The sequence below is a fragment of the Nematolebias whitei genome, chromosome 14, assembly GCF_014905685.2.
Source record: "Nematolebias whitei isolate Nwh7 chromosome 14, NemWhi1, whole genome shotgun sequence".
NCBI lineage: Eukaryota > Metazoa > Chordata > Actinopteri > Cyprinodontiformes > Rivulidae > Nematolebias > Nematolebias whitei.
Window position 1 is genome coordinate 29,045,450 of NC_056511.1, and position 24,518 is coordinate 29,069,967.

The window sequence follows — 24,518 nt, forward strand, 5'->3', positions numbered from 1 at the left end:
TGTCTCGAGGGGGTCCTCCAGGACACCCCTCACGTCTCCTGCCTAGAGGGGGTCCTGGAGGACGCCTCTCACGTTTCCTGTCACGACGGGGTTCTGGAGGACGTCCCTCACGTTTCCTGTCTCGAGGGGGTCATGGAGGACGCCCCTCACGTTTCCTGTCTCAAGGGGGTCCTGGAGGACGCCTCTCACATTTCTTGTCTTGAGGGGGTCCTGGAGGACACCTCTCACATTTCCTGTCTCGAGGGGGTCCTGGAGGACGCCCCTCACGTTTCCTGTCTCGAGGGGGTCCTCAAGGACGCCCCTCACGTCTCCTGTCTAGAGGGGGTCCTGGAGGACGCTTCTCACATTTCCTGTCTTGAGGGGGTCCCGGAAGATGCCCCTCACATCATCTGTAGTCCTGGGTTCTTCACACCATCCGCCGAAGACTCTTCAACTTCCGCCGAAGACTCTGCGCCTCTTGCCCAAGATTTTGAACCTGCCACCGAAGATCTTGAATCTGCAGAGGTTCCTCAGCCTGGGGATCCTGAGCTTGCTGAGGCCTCCACGCAGACTACTGAGGCTCCCTCGCAGACCCAAGAGGCCTCCACACAGTCCACAGACATGTCCTCGATGCCCGCTGAAGCCCCCGTGTGCTCCTCGACGCCCCCGTGTGCTCCTCGACGTCTCCTACGTGTTTCTCGCCTTTCGTGGGAAGTTCCATGCCAGCGGCAGCATCCTGGGTCAACCTGCCTGTGGAATCGATGATTCCCCCACTTGCCTTTCTTTCCCCGTGCTGGGCGGTCATGGACCCTCAGGGTGAACTTTTCCATTGGCCGTCCACCTGAATTGTTGACCCATTCTGGACGGTCTCCCGGCAGCCCCCCTGAACTCGCTCCTCATGTCGGACGGCCTCCCGGCCGCCCCCCTGAGCTCGCTCCTCATGTCGGATGGCCTCCCAGCCACCCCCCTGAACTCGCTCCTCAGGTCGGACGGCCTCCCGGCCGCCCCCTGAACTTTTGATGTTTTCTGGTGTTTAGTCTTTGTGTTTAGTTCCCAGGCCTCGTCCTGTCGGTTTTTGGTTTCTTGTCCTTGTGTTCTTCTCGTGCCCTCCATCCTTGCAGTTCCTCCCTCCGCCTGCCCTAGTTTTTATTTTTGGGGTTGAGGGGTTTCTGGGGACGCCAGGGGGCGTCCTTGGGGGGAGGGTACTGTAAGGATGGCGCCCTCTGCTGGGCCTTCCTTGTCTGTTCTCCCTGTTTTCTCTGATTGTCTGATAGTCTCCACCTTCGTGTCCTGCCAGGTGTGTGTGATCGTTTCTCAGTGTGTGCTTGTATATAAGTCTACGTCTTTGTATTTCTCATTGTCTGGGCATCGTCTGGGCATCGTCTGGTATCATCCTGTGTTTCTGGTTTTCCTTGTGTCCCTGGTTTCCCTCGAGACATGTAAGTGTTTTGCTGCCATGTCAGCTTATTATTTTGTATTATTAAAGTGCTTTAATTTCCTCCCTGGTCCTGAGTCCTGCCTGCGCTACTGGGTTCTGTGCCAAACACAAATCCTGACAGTATGGAGGAATGAGCTAAAATTCCTCAAAGCTGGTGTGCAGGACTGAGTAACAGTTACCAGAAACATTTAGTTGAAGTTATTGTAATATGGATATTGGATAAATTTCCTCAATAAATAAATGACCAGTTATAATATGATATTTTTGTCTCATTTGTTGAACTGGGTTCTCTCTACATTTAGGAATTGTGTGAAAATCTTATGGTGATTTAGGTCTTATATATGCAGAAATATAGAAAATTCTAAAGGCTTCACAAACTTTCAAGCACCAATGTACATGTCCTGTACCAGTCTAACATACTTCTCTGCCACTCCAGAGTTCTTCATATAACACCACACCTCCTCCCTCGGAACCCTGTCATATGCTTTTTCTAAATCCAAAAAGACACAATGGAGTTCTTTCTGACCCTCTCTGTACTTCTCCATAAACATTCTCAAAGCAAAGATGGCATTTGTGGTGCTCTTTCTCAGCATGAAACCATACTGCTGCTCACAGTCACCTCTCGCCCAAGTCTTGCTTTCACAACTCTCTCACAGATCTTCATTGTGTGACTCATAAACTTCATTCCCTGCAGTTGCTACAACTTCGTACATCACTCTTGTTCTTAATAGTGGCACACTTCTCCTCCATTCCTCAGGCATTTTCTCACCCTCAAATATGCCATTGAATGTTTGAGTCAAAAACCTGATCTCTCCAAGGCATTTCCAAACCTCGACTGGTATGTCATCAGGTCCTTCATTCTTTTCAGAGCTTTCCAGACTTCACCCTCTCTAATCTTTCCCACTTTCTGGTCCACAGTTTCTATGACCTCTACTCTTTTTTCTCTTTCATTCTCTTCATTCATTAGTTCCTCAAAGTACTCCTTCCATATTCCTGTCACACTCTCCTCACTTGTTAAAACATTACCATTCCTATCTTTAACAAGCCTAACCTGCTACACATCCTTTCTAGCCTGATCCCTCTGTCTCACCAATCGGTACAAGTTCTTCTCACCCTTTTTAGTGTCCAGCCTCCCATACAACTCATCATATGCCTTCCACTTTGACTTTGCTACCTCCATCTTTGCTCTATGTCCCATCTCCTTATATTCCTGTCTCCTCGCTTCAGTCCTCTCACTGTCACATTTCTTCTTGACTAACCTCTTTCTTTGAATAGCTTCCTGCACTTCATTATTCCACCACCAGATTTCCTTATCATCCATTATCTGATCAGATGACACACCAAGTACCTTCCTACATGTCTTACCTCTCTAATTACTGTTGCTGCATTAACCCAGTCATTTGAAGCTCTTTCTTTCCACCCAGAGCCTTTAACAGCTTCTCTGTGAATTTCTCACAACATTCTTCCTTCTTCATCTTCCACCATTTGATCTTCTTCTCTGATGTTACTCGTTTTCTCTTCTTCACAACAGTCATTCCACACACAACCATCCGATGCTGTCTGACCATGCTCTCCCCTGCCACAACCTTACAGTCTCCAATCTCCCTCAGGTTTCCTCTTCTATACAGAATGTAGTCGACCTGCGTAGTCCTTCCTCCACTCTTATAGGTCACTCTTTGTTCCTCCCTCTTTTGGAAATAGGTGTTGACTACAGCCATTTCTCTTCTCTTGGAAAAGTCCACCACCATCTGTCCTTCCTGGTTTCTTTCCTTGACACCAAACCTACCCATCACTTCCTCATCCCCTGTTTCCTTCACCAACATGTCCATTCAGGTCCGCTCTGATCACCACTCTCTCCTCCCTGGGAATACTGTCTATCACTTCATCCAGATCTTTCCTAAATTTATCTTTCTTCTCCACATCACATCCAACCTGTGGTGCATAACCACTGACATCATTAAGCATTAGACCTTCTACTTCTACCTTCAGCCACATCACCCTATCTGTCACTCTTTTCACCTCTACTACATTATTTGTCAACTCCTCCTTCAGGACCACCCCTACTCCATTTTTTTGTCTATCCACACCGTGATAAAACAGTTTAAACCCTGCTCCAATGCTGCGAGCCTTGCTGCCATTCCACTTGGTCTTTTGGACACATAAAACATCTACTTTCCTTCTCTGCATCATGTCAGGCAACTCTCTACCTATGTCAGTCATCGTCCCCACATTTAAAGTTGCAACCCTCAGTCCTACATTCTTGACTTTCCTCTTCTCCCTCTGTCTCCTGACACGTTTCCCTCATCATGGTCTTTGACTAACCTCACCAGTAGATAAACATCATAAAAGGTGAAAAAAGTGTTTATTAATGACATTGCAGTTTTATCAGATATATGAGATATTCCACTATAAAACTTACGCTGTGGAACACTAAAGCCTGTTTCTCACTGGGTTGTGACTGTTGGTAAACATCATTTGTGAGGTAGACTTAAAAAGAATCACCCCAAAATACCTGCACTCATGCCAGTGAGACAGCAAGAGAAAATTTGCCACAATTTTCTCACAATTTACTCTGAATTTTGAATGACAAATTCAGCAGTAAGATATAGTAAGATAAGGGGTGGCTGTGGCTGAGTGGTTAGAGCAGTCGTCCTCAAATGCGAGAGTTGGGGGTTCGAATCCACCAGCAGTCACATGTCGAAGTGTCCCTGGGCAAAACACTGAACCCCTCACAGCCTCTGATGTGTGTCCCATCCGTGTATGAATGTGATAAAGCACTGATTAGTCTCATTAGAATGATTTGTTCAATTAGCTTTGTAGAGATCTAGTAGAGTGCTGTATGAATGGGTAAATGAGGACACAGATTTTAGTGTAAAGCGCTTTGAGTATCTTGAAATAAGATAGAAAGGCACTATACAAGTACAGTCCATTTACCATTTACCATTTATATGGCCCATGGATACAACCATGGGCCTGTTCTGCTCTTTGCCCCTTTTCACAGAAGGGGCAGCTGTGGCTGAGTGGTTAGAGCAGTTGTCCTCCAATGAAAGAGTTGGGGGTTTGAATCCATCAGCATTCACATACTGAAGTGTCCCTGGGCAAGACACTGAACCCCTCATAGCCTCTGATGTGTGTCCCATCAGTGTATGAATTTGATCTAAAGCACTGATTAGTCTCATTAGAATGATTTGTTCAATTAGCTTTGTAGAGATCTAGTAGAGTGCTGTATGAATGGGTAAATGAGGACACAGATTGTAGTGTAAAGCGCTTTGAATATCTTGAAATAAGATAGAAGGCGCTATATAAGTACAGTCCATTTACCATCCATTTACTGACTAGATGACACATGAAAAATCAAACAAAATTGTTATACCATGGTGTCCTGTTGGAATGTGACTGAGTCTCTGCCTGCAGACCCTGAAGGGACAAGCCTGGCTCCTGGACAGTAGGGGCACACTGTTCACTGCTTGTAATTCTGTGACAAAATGGTAGAGTCTTCAGTGAGTTAACACCTACCTTAGAAGCCCACAAAAACACTTTCAAATGTAAAGATCTTAGTCATTTACCTTGCTTGTCATTGGTCTTTTTTTCCCATGACTCCCTCAGCAGACCCATCTTTGGTTGAGGCCGTATGGCCTGTTTCCAGGGCAGACTTTCACGGCTGCTACAGGACGAAGACTTGGAGGCAGGCTGTGTGAAAATCTGGATGGTCTCTGTTCCTTGCTGATGAAGAAAATCTTGAGACAATTTTGCAGAATGTCCAGGACTGTTGAAGGTCTTCATCCCATTGCCCATCAAGTCCACATAAAACGTTCCATAAACACCACAACCGTCAGTCGCACTGGTGTCCTTAGATGAGACTGGGAGACCTGATGACATTTATTAACACAAAGAGTAGTTTGCAATATTAATTCTGATAGCAGTTTGTGATGACAAAAAAGTGAAGGTCTCAAAAAAAAAGTGTACATGCATGTGTGTCTACAGGTGTAGACTGCAGTGAGCCTGCTGCTGAGCCTTCAAACAAGTTCTCTCTAATTTATCAAGGGAATAGCTTTAACTTTGCTCACCTTGGCTTCTGTTCTCTCACTCATTCTTCTGTTCTCACTTGCTCCATATGTCAGATTATTACCTATTCATCTACTTCATCTAATAAACATAGTCTTAGTAGCTTTTGAGGAGAAGCTGTATGAATTTTCTGAATTAGAAGCTCACCTCCATACTCTTGATATTCTATTAGCTAGCCAGGCCACCTTAGCCAGTGCAGAGCCACTAGGAGTAGTTCCTGTAGCATCCTGTAGCAGTTTTCCTGCAGACCAAAACCAGCTGGACTCCAAGACAGCTGGGTGATGGTTTTGAGAAAGCAGTGTTAAGACTTAAGCCCTATTCACCACCAACCCAATCACATTTTAAACAAATTTTCTTACTCAGTGACACACCAAGTAAGTGAACAGACTTTGGTAATTGACAGCTTTGTGGTTCAAACTGAGACACTAGGGACACCAGTGACCATAGGCAAATGCATTCAGGGGGCCAAACAGATGACATTAAACTCTAATTTTAACTGTTGACCAAGGCTAAACATTAATACAGTAAGATTGTTATTCATGTCAGATGTAATGACACCTGTTATAACAACTAGAAGTCACACTAAAGTTTTGATGTATTGTTTTTGTACTACTAGTACTTAATGTATTTTTTAGTTTAACGTTTTTCTTAGTTCATATCTTAGATCTTAATACTGTTTATCTTTTACATTTTATACTTTTGTTGGATGTAACTGGGACCCTGTGTACACAATTTTGTTCCACTATATGTACCACATGTGGTGTGTATGAAAAATAAAGAACCTTGAATCCTTGAATAAACATTTGAAATATATCAGTATGTGTGTAATGAATAAATATAATATACAAGTTTCACTTTTGAATGGAATTACTGAAATAAATCAACTTTTTCATGATATTCTAATGTTATGAGCAGCACCAGACAGAACTTTATTGATCCCGCAGGAAATTGTTGTGCCAGAGTTTCAGTATAAAGGAACAAACACAAGGAATCAGACAATAAAAAATAACAGAGAATATAAAAATACCAGCAACTACGGTCTAAAACAGGTGCAGACAGAAACATTTGTTTATTGTGGTGCAGGATTAATTTTATTATCCTATGTGTAGAAAGGGGGAGGAGTGTAAAAGTTCGATAGCCACAGGGAAGAAGGACTTCCTGTGTTGTTCTGTGGAGCACCTCGGTGGTCTCAGTCTATGACTGAAGGTGCTGCAGTAAGAGTCCAGGGTGTCATGCAGGGAGTGTGACGTGTTGTTCAGGATATGGAGCAGTTTCCTCAGCATCCTCTGCTAATATAATAATAATAATAATATTACTCCCTTCCTCACTTTTTAGCTTTGCCCTATGAGCCCTTCTATAAAAATGAGTTTATCAAAGAAAAGTGGACAGTGAGTGCTGAGTGTTCAATACAGAATGGACAACAAAATGTTTTTTCACTCAAATCCTATCAAAGTCTGCACGTATATGCCAAAAAACAGGTGCAGTTTTCAAAAAGTACAATATCAGCCGTCACATGGCTATGAAGCATGCCAACTACGCTAGCAAGCAGTCAACGCAAGAACGAGCAGCTACAGCTCAGAGGTTGACAGCTATTTTACGGACTCAGCAACATTTTTTTAACCGACAAACTACGATTCAAGAGTCAACTAGCAAGGCAAGTTTTTTGCTGGCATTCAAATTAGCAAAGGCTAGCAAGCCTTTAATCCTTTCTCTGAAGGTGAGTTTGGAGACCAGTCCAGGTCTCTGTGATGGACTGGAGACCTCTCAAGGTCCTTGTGATGGACTGGAGAACTGTCCAGGTCCCTGTGATGAACTGGAGACTTGTCCAGGTCTCTGTGATGGACGGGAGACCTGTCCAGGTCCCTGTGCTGGGCTGGAGAACTGTCCAGGTCCCTGTGATGGGCTGGAGACCTGTCCAGGTCCCTGTGATGGGCTGGAGATCTGTCCAGGTCCCTGTGATGGGATGGAGACCTGTTCAGGTTCCTATGATGGACTGGAGACCTGTCAAGGTCTCTGTGATGGACTGGAGACCTGTCCTCCCTGTGATGGACTGGAGACTTGGCCAGGTCTCTGTGATGGACAGGAGACCAATCCAGATCCCTGTGATGGACTGGAGACCTGTCAAGGTCCCTGTGATGGACTGGAGAACTTTCCAGGTCTCTGTGATGGACTGGAGACCTGTCCAGGTCCCTGTGATGGGCTGGAGACCTGTCCAGGTCCCTGTGATGGACTGGAGACCTGTCCAGGTCCCTGTGATGGACTGGAGATCTTTCCAGGTCCCTGTGATGGACTGGAGACTTGTCCATGTCCCTGTGATGGACTGGAGACCTGTCCATGTCCCTGTAATGGGCTGGATACCTGTCCAGGTCCCTGTGATGGGCTGGAGACCTGTCCAGGTCCCTGTGATGAACTGGAGACCTGTCCAGGTCCCTGTGATGGACTGGAGATCTTTCCAGGTCCCTCTGATGGACTGGAGACCTGTCCAGGTCCCTGTGATGGACTGGAGAACTATTCAGGTCTCTGTGAAGGACTGGAGACCTGTCCAGGTCTCTGTGATGGACTGGAGACCTGTCTAGGTCTCTGTGATGGACCTGTCCAGGGTGACCCCCGCTTCTTACATTGGGACTGCTGGACATGAGTACCATTAGCCCCTGTGACCAGAAAAGGAAGAAGCGGGTAAATGATGGATGGATGGATGGATGGATTCATCCATCCATCCATCCATTTTCTTCCACTTATCCAGTTTCGGGTCGCAGGGGTAGCAGCCTAAGAAGGGAGGCCCAGACATCCCTCTCCCCAGCAACTTGGTCCAGCTCCTCCGGGGGAATCCCAAGGCGTTCCCAGGCCAGCCGAGAAAAATAGTCCCTCCAGCATGTCCTGGGTTGTCCTCTGGGTCTCCTCCCAGTGGGACGTGTCCGTAACACCTCACCAGGGAGGCGTCCAGGAGGCATATTAAACAGATGCCCGAGCCACCTCAACTGGATCCTCTCGACTTGGAGAAGCAGCGGCTCTACTCTGAGTCCCTCCTGGATGATCGTGCTTCTCACCCTATCTCTAAGGGAGAGCCCAGACACCCTGCAGAGAAAACTCATTTCGGCCGCTTGTATCCGAGATCTCGTTCTTTCGGTCACAACCCAAAGCTCATGACCATAGATGAGGGTAGAAACGTACTTTGTAGATCAATCGGTAAATTGAGAGCTTTGCATTTTGACTCAGCTCTCTCTTCACCATGACAGACCTGTACAGCGCCTGCTTCACTACAGATGCTGCGAATATCTGCATATCGATCTCACGTTCCATTTTTCCCTCATTCGTGAACAAGACCCCAAGATACTTGAACTACTTCACTTGGGGCAGGACCCCGTCCCTTACCCGGATAGGGCACTCTACCCTTTTCGGGCTCAAGACCATGGCCTCGGATTTGGAGGAACTAATCTTCATCACGGCCGTGTTCCACTTGGCTGCGAACCGCTCCAGCGAAAGCTGTAGATCACAATCTGATGAAGCCAATAGGACCACATCATCTGCAAAAAGCAGAGACACAATCCTAAAGCCACCAAAACGGCCACCATAAAGCCCACCAAAACGGAGTCCAACGCTCACCGGGAACAAGCCCGACTTACTGCCGGCAATGCGGACCAGGCTCTGACACCGGTCATACAGGGACCTAACAGCACATATCAAAGGGCCCGGTACCCCCTACTCCCAGAGTACCCCCCACAGGGTTCCCCAAGGAACGCGGTCGAACACCTTCTCCAAGTCCACAAAGCGCATGTAGACTGGTTGGGCAAACCCCTACACAACCTCCAGGACCCTGCTGAGAGTGTAGAACTTGTCCAGTGTTCCACGACCAGGACAAAAACCACACTGCTCCTCCTGAATCCGAGGTTCGACAATCTGATGGACCCTCCTCTCCAGAACCCCCGAATAGACCTTAGCAGGAAGGCTTAACAGCGTGATTCCCCTGTAGTTGGAACACACTCTATGGTCCCCCTTTCTGAATAGGGGGACCACCACCCCGGTCTGCCAGTCCAGGGGAACTTCCCCCAATGTCCATGCAATATTGCAGTCACGTAAGCCAACACAACCCTACAACATCCAGAGCCTTAAGGAACTCCAGGCGAATCTCATCCACCCCTGGGACCCTGCCACCGAGGAGCGTTTTAACTACCTCGGTGACCTCAGCACCAGGGATTTGAGGGCCCAACCCAGAGTCCCCAGGCTCCGCATCCTCAGTGGAAGACGTGCCGGTGGGATTGAGGAGGTCTTCAAAGTATTCTGCCCACCGACCCATGACATCCCGAGTTGACGTCAGCAGCACACCACCCCCATCATAAACAGTGTTGGTGGTGTACCGTTTTCCCCCCCTGAGACGCCGGATGGTGGACCAGAATCGCCTCGAAGCCGTGCGGAAGTCATTCTCCATGGCCTTTCTGAATTCCTCCCATGCCCGAGTTTTTGCCTCAGCGACCACCCGAGCCACATGTCACTTGGACTGCCGGTACCCATCAGCTGCTTCTGGGGTCCCACAGGTCAAAAAGGCCCAATAGGACTCCTTCTTCAGCCTAACAGCATCCCTTACCAACGGTGTCCACCAATGGGTTCAAGGGTTGCCGCCGCGACAGGCACCGACAACCTTGCGGCCACAGCTCTGGTAAGCCGCCTCGACAATAGAGGCATGGAACATGGCCCACTCAGACTCAATGTCCCCCACCTCCCCCGGAACATGATTCAAGTTCTCCCGGAGGTGGGAGTTAAAGCTCCGTCTCACAAGAGACTCTGCCAGACTTTCCCAGCAAACTCTCACAATACATTTGTGTCTGCCAGGTCTGACCGGCATCCTCCCCCACCATCGGAGCCAACTCACCACCAGGTAGTGATCAGTGGACAGCTCCGCCCCTGTCTTCACCCGAGTGTACAAGACATTTGGCCGCAGACCAGATGAGACGACAATAAAGTCGATCATCGAAATGTGGCCTAGGGTGTCCTGGTGCCAAGAGCACATTTGGACACCCTTATGCTTGAACATGGTTTTCGTTATGGACAATCCATGACGAGCAAAGAAGTCCAACAACAGAACACCACTCGGGTTCAGATCAGGGGGGCCGTTCCTCCCAACCACACCCCTCCAGGTCTCACTGTCATTGCCCACATGAGCATTGAAGTCCCCCAGCAGAACAAGGGAGTCCCCAGGAGGTGCACTTTCCAGTACCCCCTCCAAGGACTCCAAAAAGGGTGTATAATCTGAACTGCCGTTTGGTGCATAAGCACAAACGACAGTCAGAACCCGTCCCCCCACACGTAGGTGGAGGGAGGCCACTCTCTCATTCACCGGGGTGAACCCCAACACACAGGCACCAAGATGGGGGGCAATAAATATGTCCACTCCTGCTCAGCGTCTCTCACCAGGGGCAACTCCAGAGTGGAAGAGTGTCCAACCCCTCTCAAGGAAACTGGTTCCAGAGCCAGAGCCATGTGTAGAGGTGAGTCCGACTATTTCTAGCCGGAACCTCTCAACCTCACACACCAGCTCAGGCTCCTTCCTCACCAGTGAGGTGACATTCCACGTCCCAATAGCCAGCTTCTGTAGCCGAAGATTAGACCACCAAGGTCCCCGCCCTCGGCCACCACCCATCCCACATTGCACCCGACCCCTTTGCTCCCTCCCACAGGTGGTGAGCCCATGGGCAAGGGGACCCACGTCTCCTCTTCAGACTGTGCCCGGCCGAGTTCCATGGGTAAAAGCCCGGCCACCAGGCGCTCACCCGCGTGCCCCACCTCCAGGCCTGACTCCAGAGTGGGCCCCGGTGACCCACGTCCGGGCAAGGGAACATCAAGTCCATTTCTTTTTCTCATCATAGGGTTGTTTGGGCTGCACTTTGTCTGGTCCCTCACCTAGGACCTGTCTGCCTTGGGTGACCCTACTAGGGGGGTAAAGCCCCTGATAGCATAGCTCCTAGGGTCATTGGGACACTCAAACCCCTCCACCACGGTAAGGTGGCAGCCCAGGGAGGGATAAATGGATTGACTGATGTTAAAATTTTGAGCAGCAGCAGAGTTGGTACCCTCCAACGTTTCTTTAGTTATTGCAACTAATATATTTATCAAGACAGACATGGCTCCAGAAATCTGTGTAAAATCACAATAAATACTCACTGGTACTCCTAATTTCAGAATGATTGTGACCCTGGGCCCACAGGTCCTGGTACTTCTTGTTGAAGGGGGGTCTCCAGCTCCCAGAGAGCCATGGCAGGTCTGCAGAGGCCATCCTATTGAAGAGACGGGTCATGCCATTTGGAAAAATGTTTAAGAAAATTGAGGTTCTTCAGAAGTTTTGGAGGTTATAGAAGAATTGTAAATAAAAAAAATAAAAAAAACATAGTTGCAAATTTTTTTATTATAAATTAAATATAGACAAAAGTGAACTTTTATTATTAAGATAAGAAGCATATACAGTGAGGAAAATAAGTATTTGAACACCCTGCAACTTTGCAAGTTCTCCCACTTAGAAATCATGGAGGAGTCTGACATTTTTTATCTTAGGTGCATGTCCACTGTGAGAGATATAATCTAAAAAAAAAATCTGGAAATCATAATGTATGATCTTTTTTTTTGATCCAGGTATTTTTTATTATCTTTTTTTCAACAGCTAAATAAACAAAACAAACAAACAAACAAACAAACAAACAAACATGTACACCCCTCCCCTCGATACCAGATATTCACATGAGAAAAAGAAAAAAACAAAACATGTTTAAAGTATATATAAAACTATACATATATTTGATAGTGAGTCATTGGGCTATATACATTCAGCATAATATAATCATGAGTCAAAATCACAGGCTGACATAGTCTCAATATAACAAATAAATGGTTGCCATGAAGCGTAGAATTTTCCAGCGCAAGCTCTAGTGGTGAACTTAATCTGTTCCAGATGAATGTGGCTCATTACGTCTGTAATCCAGTGGCCAAATGTTGGAGGTAGAGGGTCCTTCCACTTGATGAGAATAAGTCTTATGGCCAACAAGGAGGAGTACACAATCATATTAGGGTGCATTCACACTAGCCCTGTTTAGTCCGCTTTAATTGAACTCTAGCTCGTTTTCCTAGAAAGTCCGGTTCGTTTAGGGAGGTGTGAACTCGCCATCGAACTCTTGTCACGGAACAAAAAGGCGAACTCTGGCCCGGGCTAAAACCTAGGTCTCGGTCCGGTAGAAGCGAACTCCAGCGTGGTTCGAGTGCAGTGTGAATGTAAACAGACCGAGCCCCGCTCCACAGGGTAAACAAACACGCATTTCTCTGACCTTATATGGAGCCGTCAGCTGCCTTGTGTGGAAAAACAATATTCTCCATGGTCTTCTGTCTCATCTTCTGCTCATGCTAAGTCCATTTTTGAAAAATGACAAAATATAACTCCTAAAACTGCTAAAACTTGATGTCACTTCGTTTTTATTTTTATTTCCAGAAGAAGAAGAAGACGTGTCTTCAGAGGTTTTTGTGTTGTTTCTTTCAGTAGTTCTTGGTGCAGCGCCCCCACAGGCGAGTGGGGGAATAGGTTGGTTCAACAGGTTGACTCGATTGCACAGTGCAGTGTGAATGCAAACTCACCAGCTCAAATGTAAACAAAAGCTCATGAATATTGGTCCCGAACCGAGTCTACAGGACTATCAGGTGTGAAAACGACCTTAGATTCTAGTTTATTCAGAGCTAGAACAGGGGGAAATACGCCAAATAGTGAAATTAGAGGCATAGGGTGAATCATTTGTCCTGTTATTTTTGAAAAAGTTTCAAAAATTGAGCTCCATAAATCATGTAGTTTTGGACACATCCAAAACATGTGCAACAGAGTAGCTGGAGAAGTCTTACAACGGTCACATGTGGGATCCAGGTCTGTCTTGAATCTTGCGAGTTTGTCCTTTGACCAGTGAAGATAATGGACAACTTTAAACTGTATAAAAGAATGCCTAAGAGACATTGATGAGGATGAGATATTATTTAAAACTTGTAGCCAAGTTGACTCTAGTATAGACTCTCCCAATTCCCCTTCCCATCTTTGCTTAAGATCCTCCAGACTAGTCAATTTATTTTCATTAAGCATTATATATATTTTTTTTACCCATGAGCTGCTTTGTACCAGCCTTGTATTTAAATATCAGATCTGACAAGGAAGAGGGGTGTAGAGGAAAACACTCAGTAAAAGTAGATGAGACAAACTGTCTAATTTGCAAGTATCTAAAAAAACGGGATCTATGAATATTAAACTTCTGAGACAACTCTTCAAAAGAGGCAAATCTATTATTTATATATAGATCATTTAAAGACCACATTCCAGATTTCACCCAACTGTCAAATGCCCTGTCCATAACCGAAGGTGTAAACAGGTGTTTTTTTGCTAACGGAGCAGACAGCCACATCTCAGTAAGATTAAAGGCTCTTGATTGATTCCAAATTTTGACTGAATGAATAACGACAGGATTCTGTGTATACGAAGAGATTGTTTTTTTAAATGGTAGGCTGGAGCACAATAGCAAGAGATGTTTGTATCGTTGAGCTCTCCTCCAAATCTGCCCAGCTAGGTTTGACATCATCTCTACTCAACCAGTAAAGTAGAGGCTTGATAGTTGCTGCCCAATAATAGTAGAGGAAATTTGGCAGGGACAAGCCACCAGTTGTTCGAGGTAAATGTAGAATTTCTTTCAACGTGGTTGTTTCTTATTCCATATAAACTGGGAAATCTGACTATCTAAGTTGGTGAAAAAGGATTTTGTCAGGCAGATGGGTATACATTGGAACAAATACCAAAGTTTAGGAAGTATACACATTTTTATAGAATTGATTCTTCCACCCAAATAAATGGGAATAGTGTCCCATCTATCCAGATCCTTCTTTAAACTAGAGAGTAGTGGTCGATAATTGCCCTGATAAAGGTCCTTGTGGCTTCGCGTGACCCATAAACCTAAATACTTTATTTTTTTAGATTGACTTTAAAGGGGTTAGATGTAATTTGTTGCCTGAACATAGATGAGACTGGCATTAAATCACTCTTTTGAACATTAATTTTGTAGCCTATTTCTCCAAATTTAGAAATTACAGACAATAACATCGGAATACTTTGCTATGGATCTGATATAAATAGAAGCATATCATCTGCATATAGAGAGACCTTGTGTTCTAGCCCACCACGAAGAATCCCCTTAATTTTAGGGTTCTGCCGTAAGACCAATGCCAGTGGTTCCATTGCAATAGCAAATAGGAGTGGTGAAAGAGGACACCCCTGTCTTGTACCGCGTTGTAGTTGGAAATAACTTGAGAGGTTATTGTTAGTCCGTACAGCAGCCATAGGGAGAGTATGTAACGTTTTGATCCAGGATAAGAATTTGGGACAGAACTTAAAATACGTCAAAGATTTGAAACAATGTATGATTTTTAAAATAATTTATTTGTGTGTTATTGCTGCAAATAAGCATTTGAACACCAGCCAATCAGCAACAATTCTGACCCTCAAAGACCTGTTAGTCCGCCTCTAAAAAGTCCACCTCCACATACCTTATTATTCTAAATTAGAAGCACCTGTATTGTTAGCTGCATAAAGACACTTGTCCACCCCACACAATCAGTAAGACTCCAACTACTAACATGGCTAAGACCAAAGAGCTGTTCAAAGACACCAGAGACAAAATTGTAGACCTCCACAAGGATAGAAAGGGCTACGGGGCAATTGCCAAGCAGCTTGGTGAAAAAAGATCAACGGTTGGAGCAATTATTAGAAAATGGAAGAAGCTAAACATGACTGTCGGTCTCCCTCGGACTGGGGCTCCATGCAAGATCTCACCTCGTGGCGTATCAATGATCCTAAGAAAGGTGAGGAATCAACCCAGAACTACATGGGAGGAGCTGGTCAATGACCTAAAGAGAGCTGGCACCACTGTTTCCAAGGTTACTGTGGGTAATACACTAAGACGTCATAATTTAAAATCATGCATGGCACGGTAGGTTCCCCTGCTTAAATCAACACACGTCCAGGCCCGTCTTAAGTTTGTCCATGACCATTTGGATGATCCAGAAGAGTCATGGGAGAAAATTATGTGGTCAGATGAGACCAAAATAGAACTTTTTGGTCTTAATTCCACTCGCCGTGTTTGGAGGACGAAGAATGATGAGTACCATCCCAAAAACACCATCCCTACTGTGAAGCATGGGGGTGGAAGCAACATGCTTTGGGGGTGTTTTTCTGCACATGGGACAGGACGACTGCACTGTATTAAGGAGAGGATGACCGGGGCCATGTATTGTGAGATTTTGGGGAACAACCTCCTTCCCTCAGTTACAGCATCGAAGATGGGTCGTGGCTGGGTCTTCCAACATGACAATGACCTGAAGCACACAGCCAGGATAACCAAGGAGTGGCTCCGTAAGAAGCATATCAAGGTTCTGGTGTGGCCTAACCAGTCTCCAGACCTAAACCCCATAGAAAATCTTTGGAAGGAGCTCAAACTCCGTGTTTCTCAGCGACAGCCCAGAAACTTGGCTGATCTAGAGAAGATCTGTGTGGAGGAATGGGCCAAAATCCTACTGCAGTGTGTGCAAACCTGGTGAACAACTACAGGAAACGTTTGACCTCTGTAACTGCAAACAAAGGCTACTGTACCAAATATTAACAATGATTTTCACAGGCATTCATATACAAAGTACTTATTTGCAGCAGTAACACAAAAATAAATTCTTTAAAAAAATCATACATTGTGATTTCCAGATTTTTTTTATTTTTTTAGATTATGTCTCTTACAGTGGACATGCACCTAAGATGAAAATTTCAGACCCCTCCATGATTTCTAAGTGGGAGACCTTGCAAAGTCGCAGGGTGTTCAGATACTTATTTTCCTCACTGTAAACTCAACTTGTCTTAACTTCCATTTAGAAAAGTTAAAGAATTCAACTCTTTGAATTACAATCACAAAACAGCACAAACTTAAAAAAACATGTCCTCTCATTATTAAACCTTACCGAATTATTTGTTACAATAGTCACCCAACATCTCTGAAACTAATATTTGTCTCAGGTTTTCATCCCTTAGGTCACAATATAATTTTCTACTTTAAATCTTTTTATTAACTTAGATTTCATGATCTCTTCGTACATTTTGAAAGGCAAACACCCCTGAGTTCCACCAAAATAGGTTTACTAATCTAAAAAGAAGGTCTAATGTTGGTCTTGTAAATGAGTCTCCGAGGCTCAGTGTGATTTATCTGTCTAAATAAAGGATGAATGAATGAATGAATAATTTTAGTCTTTACTACACAACTTTGGTTTTTGATCTTATTTGTCATAATGTAGAGAAAATGCAAGTCCTATTTCCTGGGTGGAACTGAATTCTATCAAAGACAACCCCCTAGTTTATTCATTGGGCACAGTAAAGGATCTGTGCGCCATCTTGGATTCCTATCCAAGATGGCGCCATGTACGGTCGCCCTGGCATTCTGGTGCGCTCTGTTTTTTCGGTTTTTGTGCTTTAATCATGTGTCTGCATGCTCCTACACTCGCGAGGAGCTACTAAACATCAGAATTACAACCCATGAGGACATTACTCCAGTTTATTTAGTGCCTGCTGCAGAACTTGTGCACTTTTTGGCCAAAAGAGTGAGACTTCGCAGGAGGGGCAGAAGAGCCGGAGCGCTCATGCGTCTCCGGAGGCGCGGTACACGCACACCTTTACCTGGGATATTTCTCTCCAACATCCGTTCCCTCTACAATAAAATGGACGAGATAGCGCTGCTGATGAGAAGGAACAGCGATTTTTCCTCCTCCTGTGTGCTGTGCTTCACGGAGACATGGCTCAAGGAGCAGACCCCGGACTCCGCGCTCCATCTCGAGGGTTTCCAGCTCCTCCGCGCTGACAAACAGCGGGAACTTTCTGGAGGAAAGGCAGAGGAGTCTGTTTCTTTATCAACAACGCCTGGGGCTCCGACGTGACAGTGATCTCCCAGCACTGCTCTCCTTCTCTGGAATATCTCTTCATAAACTGCAAACCGTTCTACTCTCCACGTGAGTTTACTTCATTCATTCTGGCCGCTGTTTACATCCCACCGTGCGCGGACGTGCACGAGGCTGAGCGCGCGCTCGCGGACCAGATTACGAGTGTAGAGCGAACTTTTCCGGACTCCCTTGTTATCATCCTTGGAGATTTTAACAAAGCAAACCTCAGGCATGAACTACCTAAATATAAACAGTTTATTACATGCCCGACAAGAGAAGGAAACACGCTGGATCACTGTTACACCACAGTGAGCGGTGCTTATCGTGCTGTGCCTCGTGCTGCCCTGGGTCTCTCAGATCATGAGATGATTCACCTCATACCTGCATACAGACAGAGACTGAAGCTCTCAAAACCTGTGGTGAGGACATCCAAAAAGTGGACCAGTGAAGCTGTGGAGGAGCTACGCACGTGTTTGGACACCACAGACTGGGACTTGTTCAGGGCTTCTACAGACAGTCTAGATGAATACACAAACACTGTGACGTCATATATACATTTCTGTGAGGACAGCATCATCCCATCACGCTCCAGAGTCATTTTCAATAATGATAAACCCTGGTTCACATCCAAACTAAGACAGCTTCGTCAGCAGAAGGAGGCTGTTTTCAGAGAGGGGGACAGAGACAACTACAGACGTGCAAAGTATGGATTTAGCAGGGAGGTGTCAAAGGCTAAATCCAGGTACAATGCACGGCTGCAACAACAGTTCTCTGCAAACGACTCTGCCTCTGTCTGGAGGGGGCTGAAAGAGATAACTAACTACAAGCCCAGAGCACCTCATTCTACAGACAATCTCAAACTGGCAAACGATCTGAACGACTTCTATTCACGATTTGAAGTCATGGACTCACATTCCTCCATCCTCCACACCAACCCCAGCTCAACTGGTTTAACCACTTGGGACTGCCCCCGACAACCCCCTGCTATCTCTGTACAAGAGGATGAAGTAAGGAGGCTTTTTAAAAGGCTGAATACACATAAGGCTGCAGGCCTAGACCTTGTGTCACCCTCCACGCTGAGACATTATGCAGGAGAGTTGGCTCCGGTCTTCACAGGGATATTCAACTCTTCACTGGAGTCATGCCACGTCCCAGCCTGTTTCAAGTCCTCCATCATCGTCCCTGTCCCCAAGAAGCCACGTGTCACAGAACCAAATGACTACAGACCTGTAGCTCTCACGTCTGTAGTCATGAAAACCTTTGAACGCTTGGTTTCATCTCACCTCAAGTCCATCACCAACCCCCTCCTGGACCCCCTGCAGTTTGCCTACAGGGCTAACAGGTCTGTAGATGACGCAATAAACCTGGCTCTTCACTTCATCCTGCAGCACCTGGACTCCCCAGGAAACTACGCCAGGATCCTGTTCGTGGACTTCAGCTCCGCATTTAACACCATCCTCCCTGCTCTGCTCCAAGACAAGCTCTCCCTGCTCCATGTACCTGACTCCACCTGCAGGTGGATCACAGACTTCCTGACAGACCGGAGTCAGTGCGTGCGGCTGGGGAGAGCTGTCTCGGACACTCGGACTATAAGCACAGGATCTCCACAGGGCTGTGTGCTTTCCCCCCTGCTTTTCTCCCTGTACACCAACTGCTGCACCTCCAGCCATGACTCTGTGAAACTTATTAAGTTTGCAGATGACACCACCCTCATTGGGCTCATCTCGGACGGTGATGAGTCTGCATACAGGAGGGAGGTGGACCGGCTGGTGACCTGGTGCAGCAGCAACAACCTGGAACTCAATGCCCAGAAGACAGTGGAAATGATTGTGGATTTCAGGAAAGCCACAGCCCCTCTGCCCCCCCCTCACCTGTAATGATACCCCCATCACCACTGCAAATTCTTATCGGTTCCTCGGCACCTCCATCACCCAGGACCTCAAGTGGGAGCCGACCATCAGCTCCCTCATCAAGAAGGCCCAGCAGAGACTGTACTTCCTGCGACAGCTGAAGAAGGCCAAGCTGCCGGCCAAGCTGATGGTGCAGTTCTGCACAGCCATCATCGAGTCCATCCTCAGCTCCTCCATCACGGTGTGGTACGCCGGGGCCACTGCCAGGGACAGACTCAGACTGCAGCGCGTTGTGCGCTCAGCTGAGAAGGTGATCGGCTGCAGCCTTCCATCCCTCCACGACCTGTACATCTCCAGGACTGTGAGGCGAGCAGGTCGGATCACAGCTGACCCTGCTCACCCTGCACACGGACTGTTTGAACCACTCCCCTCAGGCAGGAGGCTTCGGTCCATTTGGACCAGAACATCCCGCCATAAGAACAGTTTCTTCCCCTCTGCTGTTGGACTCCTGAACACACATAATGCTACCTCATAATTTCTGCTTTGGTCACATTACATCTGTATTATAATTGAATACTCCATATGTACTGTTCTCTAAGCTTTTTTATTGTTTTCTATTGTATGGGTGTACATATGGTTATGTTATGTTTTTAATTTTACTTTATTTGTGGGTGTACACAGGCTTATGTCTTATGTAATGTTCTCATTTTTACTTAATTTTTACTTTATTTTTACTTTATTTTACTTTACTACTATTCGCACCTTATGTCGAAGCAAATTCCTAGTTTGTGAACCTCGTTCATTGACATGGCGATAATAAACTGATTCTGATTCTGATTCTAAAATAAACTCCTTGTTAATTTGGTGATTCGACACTCCTTAAAGTGAGTTCAGGTCAGAAAATGTTCAATCTCTGCCATTTCTCCTGTAAAGCCTCATAATATCCAACCCCTTTCAGCGCAGGCAGCTCATCCCGTGGTATTTGAACATAACTTTAATCATTTTTGTCAGAAGTTATAAATGTGTTAGTTTTCTGCTCTCTCCTCACGCACTCACAACAACCTGTAATGTTGCTGCTAAAACAGGACGGTTACCTGTGTTTTATGATCACATTCTCATTGGCTAGTCTATGCAGACCTGCAAAAATAAGATGAACAAAACATTAAAAAAATATTTGTTTAACAGAAAAAACACAATGAAATCAGAAATGGGGAAAAACTTTTAGTTATACAGGACATGGTAAATGCAAAAAGTTACAAAGTACAACAACGAGACTTCTATTATGTAGATAAAGAAGCTTTTTTTTATTGAGAAAGATGTGATGTGAACTGTTTTCATCTACAGAGTAGCAGTCCAGTTGATTTATTTTGTTGTTGCTTTGTTTTAATTCTCAAATAGAGAACACTTCACTTCAATTGTCTGCAATCAAACCTTTAGCCTTGCCATGTCGGGCTAACAAAGGATCCATACTGCTGTGGCGTCTGAAAAGGCAGACAGCTGCAACCATGAGGACACACCACAGGACGGCACCCATGCTACCGATCAGCACCGGGTCCTGAAGCAGGTCCAGCACACCAGACACATTCTTCTCCGTCTCTGGATGAGTTTCAAACGGTGGGTCTGCAGAACAACAGGAAGGGATGATGCAGGGATTGACAGAAGCACAGAATAAAATGATGCAGACAGCTGCTGATCTCACTGATGATGAATCCATGAGGGTCACTAAGCGTTCCAACTCCTGCTCCGTTCACTGCTGCCATGGTGACCCAGTACTGCTGTCCTGCTTTCACAGTGGAGATGTTCAGGCTGTGCTGCCCGCTGCCCACAGTCCAGTTCTGGTACTGCTTCTGACCAGCCTCCACACACCATACCTTAAAACAAAGAAAACTACATTAAACAAAAAGATAAACTAACTCAACAGGTTTTCTTTTTCATTAACTTCAAAATTTTGAAGTTGGACACTGTGAGTCGTCACATTTCCACCCCTGCTGTCTAATTGTGTGATGGGCTGAACTGGAATGTGTTTTGGTACTAGTAGTAATGTTTTAGAGCACTTTAGTACTCTTTCCACCTCTGTGAGTGTGGGGATATTTTGTTTTGAAATTACATATTAAAATATGAGGATTTTTATTTAATTTAAAAGTTGTTCTCTCGTCCTTTGAGACCCCATCCTGTTAAGAGTTCCATTAGGGCCTAAAAAATCAGAACCGGTCCCAGCCCGTAGCCATTTATTCCGAGCCCAACCCGACCAATTTGCCTGTAATTATGTAATTACACCTGACACCCCCCCCCCCACACACACACACACACACACATGCACACGCACACACACACACACACACACAAAAGAAAGTAAGAAAGAATTTAAGCTTTTACTGCTTTTGTAAGTAAATCAGTTTGACATGATTTAAAAACATATTTCAAAGAAAGGAATGTATAAGATTTATTGTTTCACCAAATGGATATTAACATACAAAATGAATAGCCTAAGAAAATCAACTCTAAAGACATGCTATTATACAGATGAACAAAAATATTTTTAGAGCTAAATTATTTGGAAAAATATAAAACAAGGCTATTTTAATTGAACATGCTGCTTGCTTCGGCTTTTGTAGATGCTGCTACTTCCTTCACCACAGATGACAGCAGGTGTGGAGCTGGACGTGCACGGCGGGTGATACATCCGACCGGTCAGCGGGCGTGCGCGGCCGTTGATCTGATGATCCATCTGAAGCTTCACAGGACTTTTTTTTTTTTACCTCTTTCAACCGGCCGGTCGGACGTGAGCGTGCACCTGACACACATCAGCAGGTTTCACAGCTTGCTGTGTAGAGTGAGTTCTCCCATTTTAAAACCGCATCAAAAGCCCGAGACCGACCTAGCCCGCCCATCAAGCACATCATTTTGGCCCGACCCGGCCCAAATTTCGGGTTGGGCCAGGCTTGAAATTGCAGCTCTACCTCCTGCTATAAAAGAACTTGGGAACTTTTACTCAAAGTTAATTTTTAATGACTATTTATTTTTACTTGAGTATATTTTACTTGTAATTGAGTAGTTCTTCAACAGAGTAACTGAATATTTATTTGTGTGTGTTATTTTAGTACTCTTTCTACCTCTGAGTGGGACAAATCTAGCTGGCGTGGATAGTTCCAGCATCTGTTTAATGGTCCACTGTATTGGACTTGTGTAAACTTGTGTCCATATTTGCAGAGTTTATGACACAAAATTAGTTTCCATCCATCCATTATCTTTACCCGCTTATTCCATTTTGGGTCACGGGGGTCGCCGGTGCCCATGTCCAGCAATCACTGTGCGAGGGGCGGGGTACACCCTGGACGGGTCGCAAGTCCATCCCAGTGCCACATAGAGACAAACGTCCTGATGCATGCTCAATAATCCAGGTAGAAAAATCTAAAAAAGTTAAATCTGGTCCTCTGGACATTCAAAAAAACCAAAACAAAGCAAAACAACAAAAAATGTAGAAACGTTTCGTCTCTCGTCCGAGAGACTTCTTCAGTCTGAGGTGCTGTTTTCAGCTCAGTCTCTTAAAGAGCACCTTCTCAGAGTGGATCACCCAGTTTTGCTGCTGACAACCAAAACCAGCTGATCACATGCTCAAGAAGGACCATCAGCCTAACAATGGATCATTAGCACACTGATGGCTGTTTACTATTCACAGAGGGCTGAGTGATACTAGTAATCACAGCATTGTAAGAGGGGGACAATTGAACACGTAGGCCTCCACCCCTGTTTAATGATGGACGGTTTCTTTTCACAAAGATGGCCTCCTTTACTCCTCTCTCAAACCATCGTTCCTCTCTATCCAGGATGTGCACATCTTCATCCCTGAAAGAGTGACCGCTGGCCTGGAGATGAGTGTAGACCGCAGAGTCCTGGCCTGATGATGTTGATCTTCTGTGCTGGGCCATCCTTTTGGCCAGTGGCTGTTTTGTTTCCCCGATGTAAGACTGATCACAGCCCTCCTGACACTGAACAGCATACACAACATTACTCTGTTTGTGCCGGGGGACTGGATCTTTGGGATGACCCAGTCTTTGCCGTAATGTATTTTGGGGTTTAAAAGCCACTGGGACGTTATGTTTAGAAAATAAACGTCTCAGTTTCTCTGATACTCCCTCAACATATGGAATGACCACTGGTCTGGGTCTGGGTTCCTCCTTTTCACCTGTTGGCTGACTGGAAGGAAGGTGCACAGTGATTTTGATCCAGAAAGACTATCATGAGAAAGTTATGACACTCCTTAGTGACGTAAACACTTATGAACCTCTGAAAAGAGATCCAGGAAGTGGTTACAAGAAGAAATTGATAGATTGCCTGAAAATTTTGGAGCAGGACAAGGCTATTGACCGTTTTCTGTACCACAGACTGTACCCAGGGGAGGCCACACCTAGTCTGTATGGTTTACCTAAAATCCACAAACAAGGTGTACCTTTAAGACCAATTGTTAGCATGATTAACTCTGTCACTTACAATGTTTCCAAATATCTGGCGTCTGTACTCATCCCTTTAGTTGGCAGCTCAGAACACCACATACAGAACACCATGGACTTTGTGGATAAGGTGAGGGATGTCATCATGGAGACTGATGAAACAATGGTCTCTTTTGATGTCACATCACTCTTTACGTGCATTCCTGTTGATGATGCAGTAGAGGTGGTCAGTTTAAAATTAAAATCAGACACCACTCTGAGCAGCAGGACCACGCTTTCCACAGAACAACTGTGTCAACTCTTGAAACTGTGCCTGCAGTCAACCTACTTCACATATGGGGAGCAATATTATAGGCAGAAACATGGGTGTGCTATGGGGTCTCCAGTTTCTCCTATTGTTGCCAACCTGTACATGGAGGAGGTAGAAAAGAGAGCCTTGACGTCCTTTTCAGGGACACCACCAAGTCATTGGTTCAGGTATGTTGACGACACCTGGGTTAAAATTAAATCTCAGGAAGTCCAACATTTTACTGACCACATCAACTCTGTGGATAAATACATCAAGTTCACACGAGAAGATGAAAAAAATGGCAAGTTGGCTTCTTGGACTGTGAGGTCTCAGTCTCTGATAGAGGACATTTGCAAACTGAGGTGTACTGCAAACCCACCCACACAGACCAGTATTTGCAGTTTGACTCCCATCACCCTTTGGAGCACAAGTTAGGAGTCATCAGGACTCTGTATCACAGAGCAGACAGC

General features: G+C 45.6%; 1 protein-coding gene across 1 annotated transcript in view; it reads right to left on the reverse strand.

Annotated features, from left to right (window-relative positions):
• Positions 1-24,518, reverse strand: part of robo4 (roundabout, axon guidance receptor, homolog 4 (Drosophila)) — a 187,736-nt gene that overhangs the window by 73,548 nt on the left and 89,670 nt on the right. The window contains exons 9-15 of the mRNA XM_037687651.1: positions 21,008-21,179; positions 20,740-20,928; positions 20,403-20,445; positions 11,639-11,751; positions 4,984-5,286; positions 4,791-4,892; positions 1,186-1,200 (exon numbers count right to left, since the gene is read on the reverse strand). Of these exons, the coding sequence (XP_037543579.1) occupies positions 1,186-1,200; positions 4,791-4,892; positions 4,984-5,286; positions 11,639-11,751; positions 20,403-20,445; positions 20,740-20,928; positions 21,008-21,179 (937 nt within the window). The remainder of the gene's footprint in view (positions 1-1,185; positions 1,201-4,790; positions 4,893-4,983; positions 5,287-11,638; positions 11,752-20,402; positions 20,446-20,739; positions 20,929-21,007; positions 21,180-24,518) is intronic.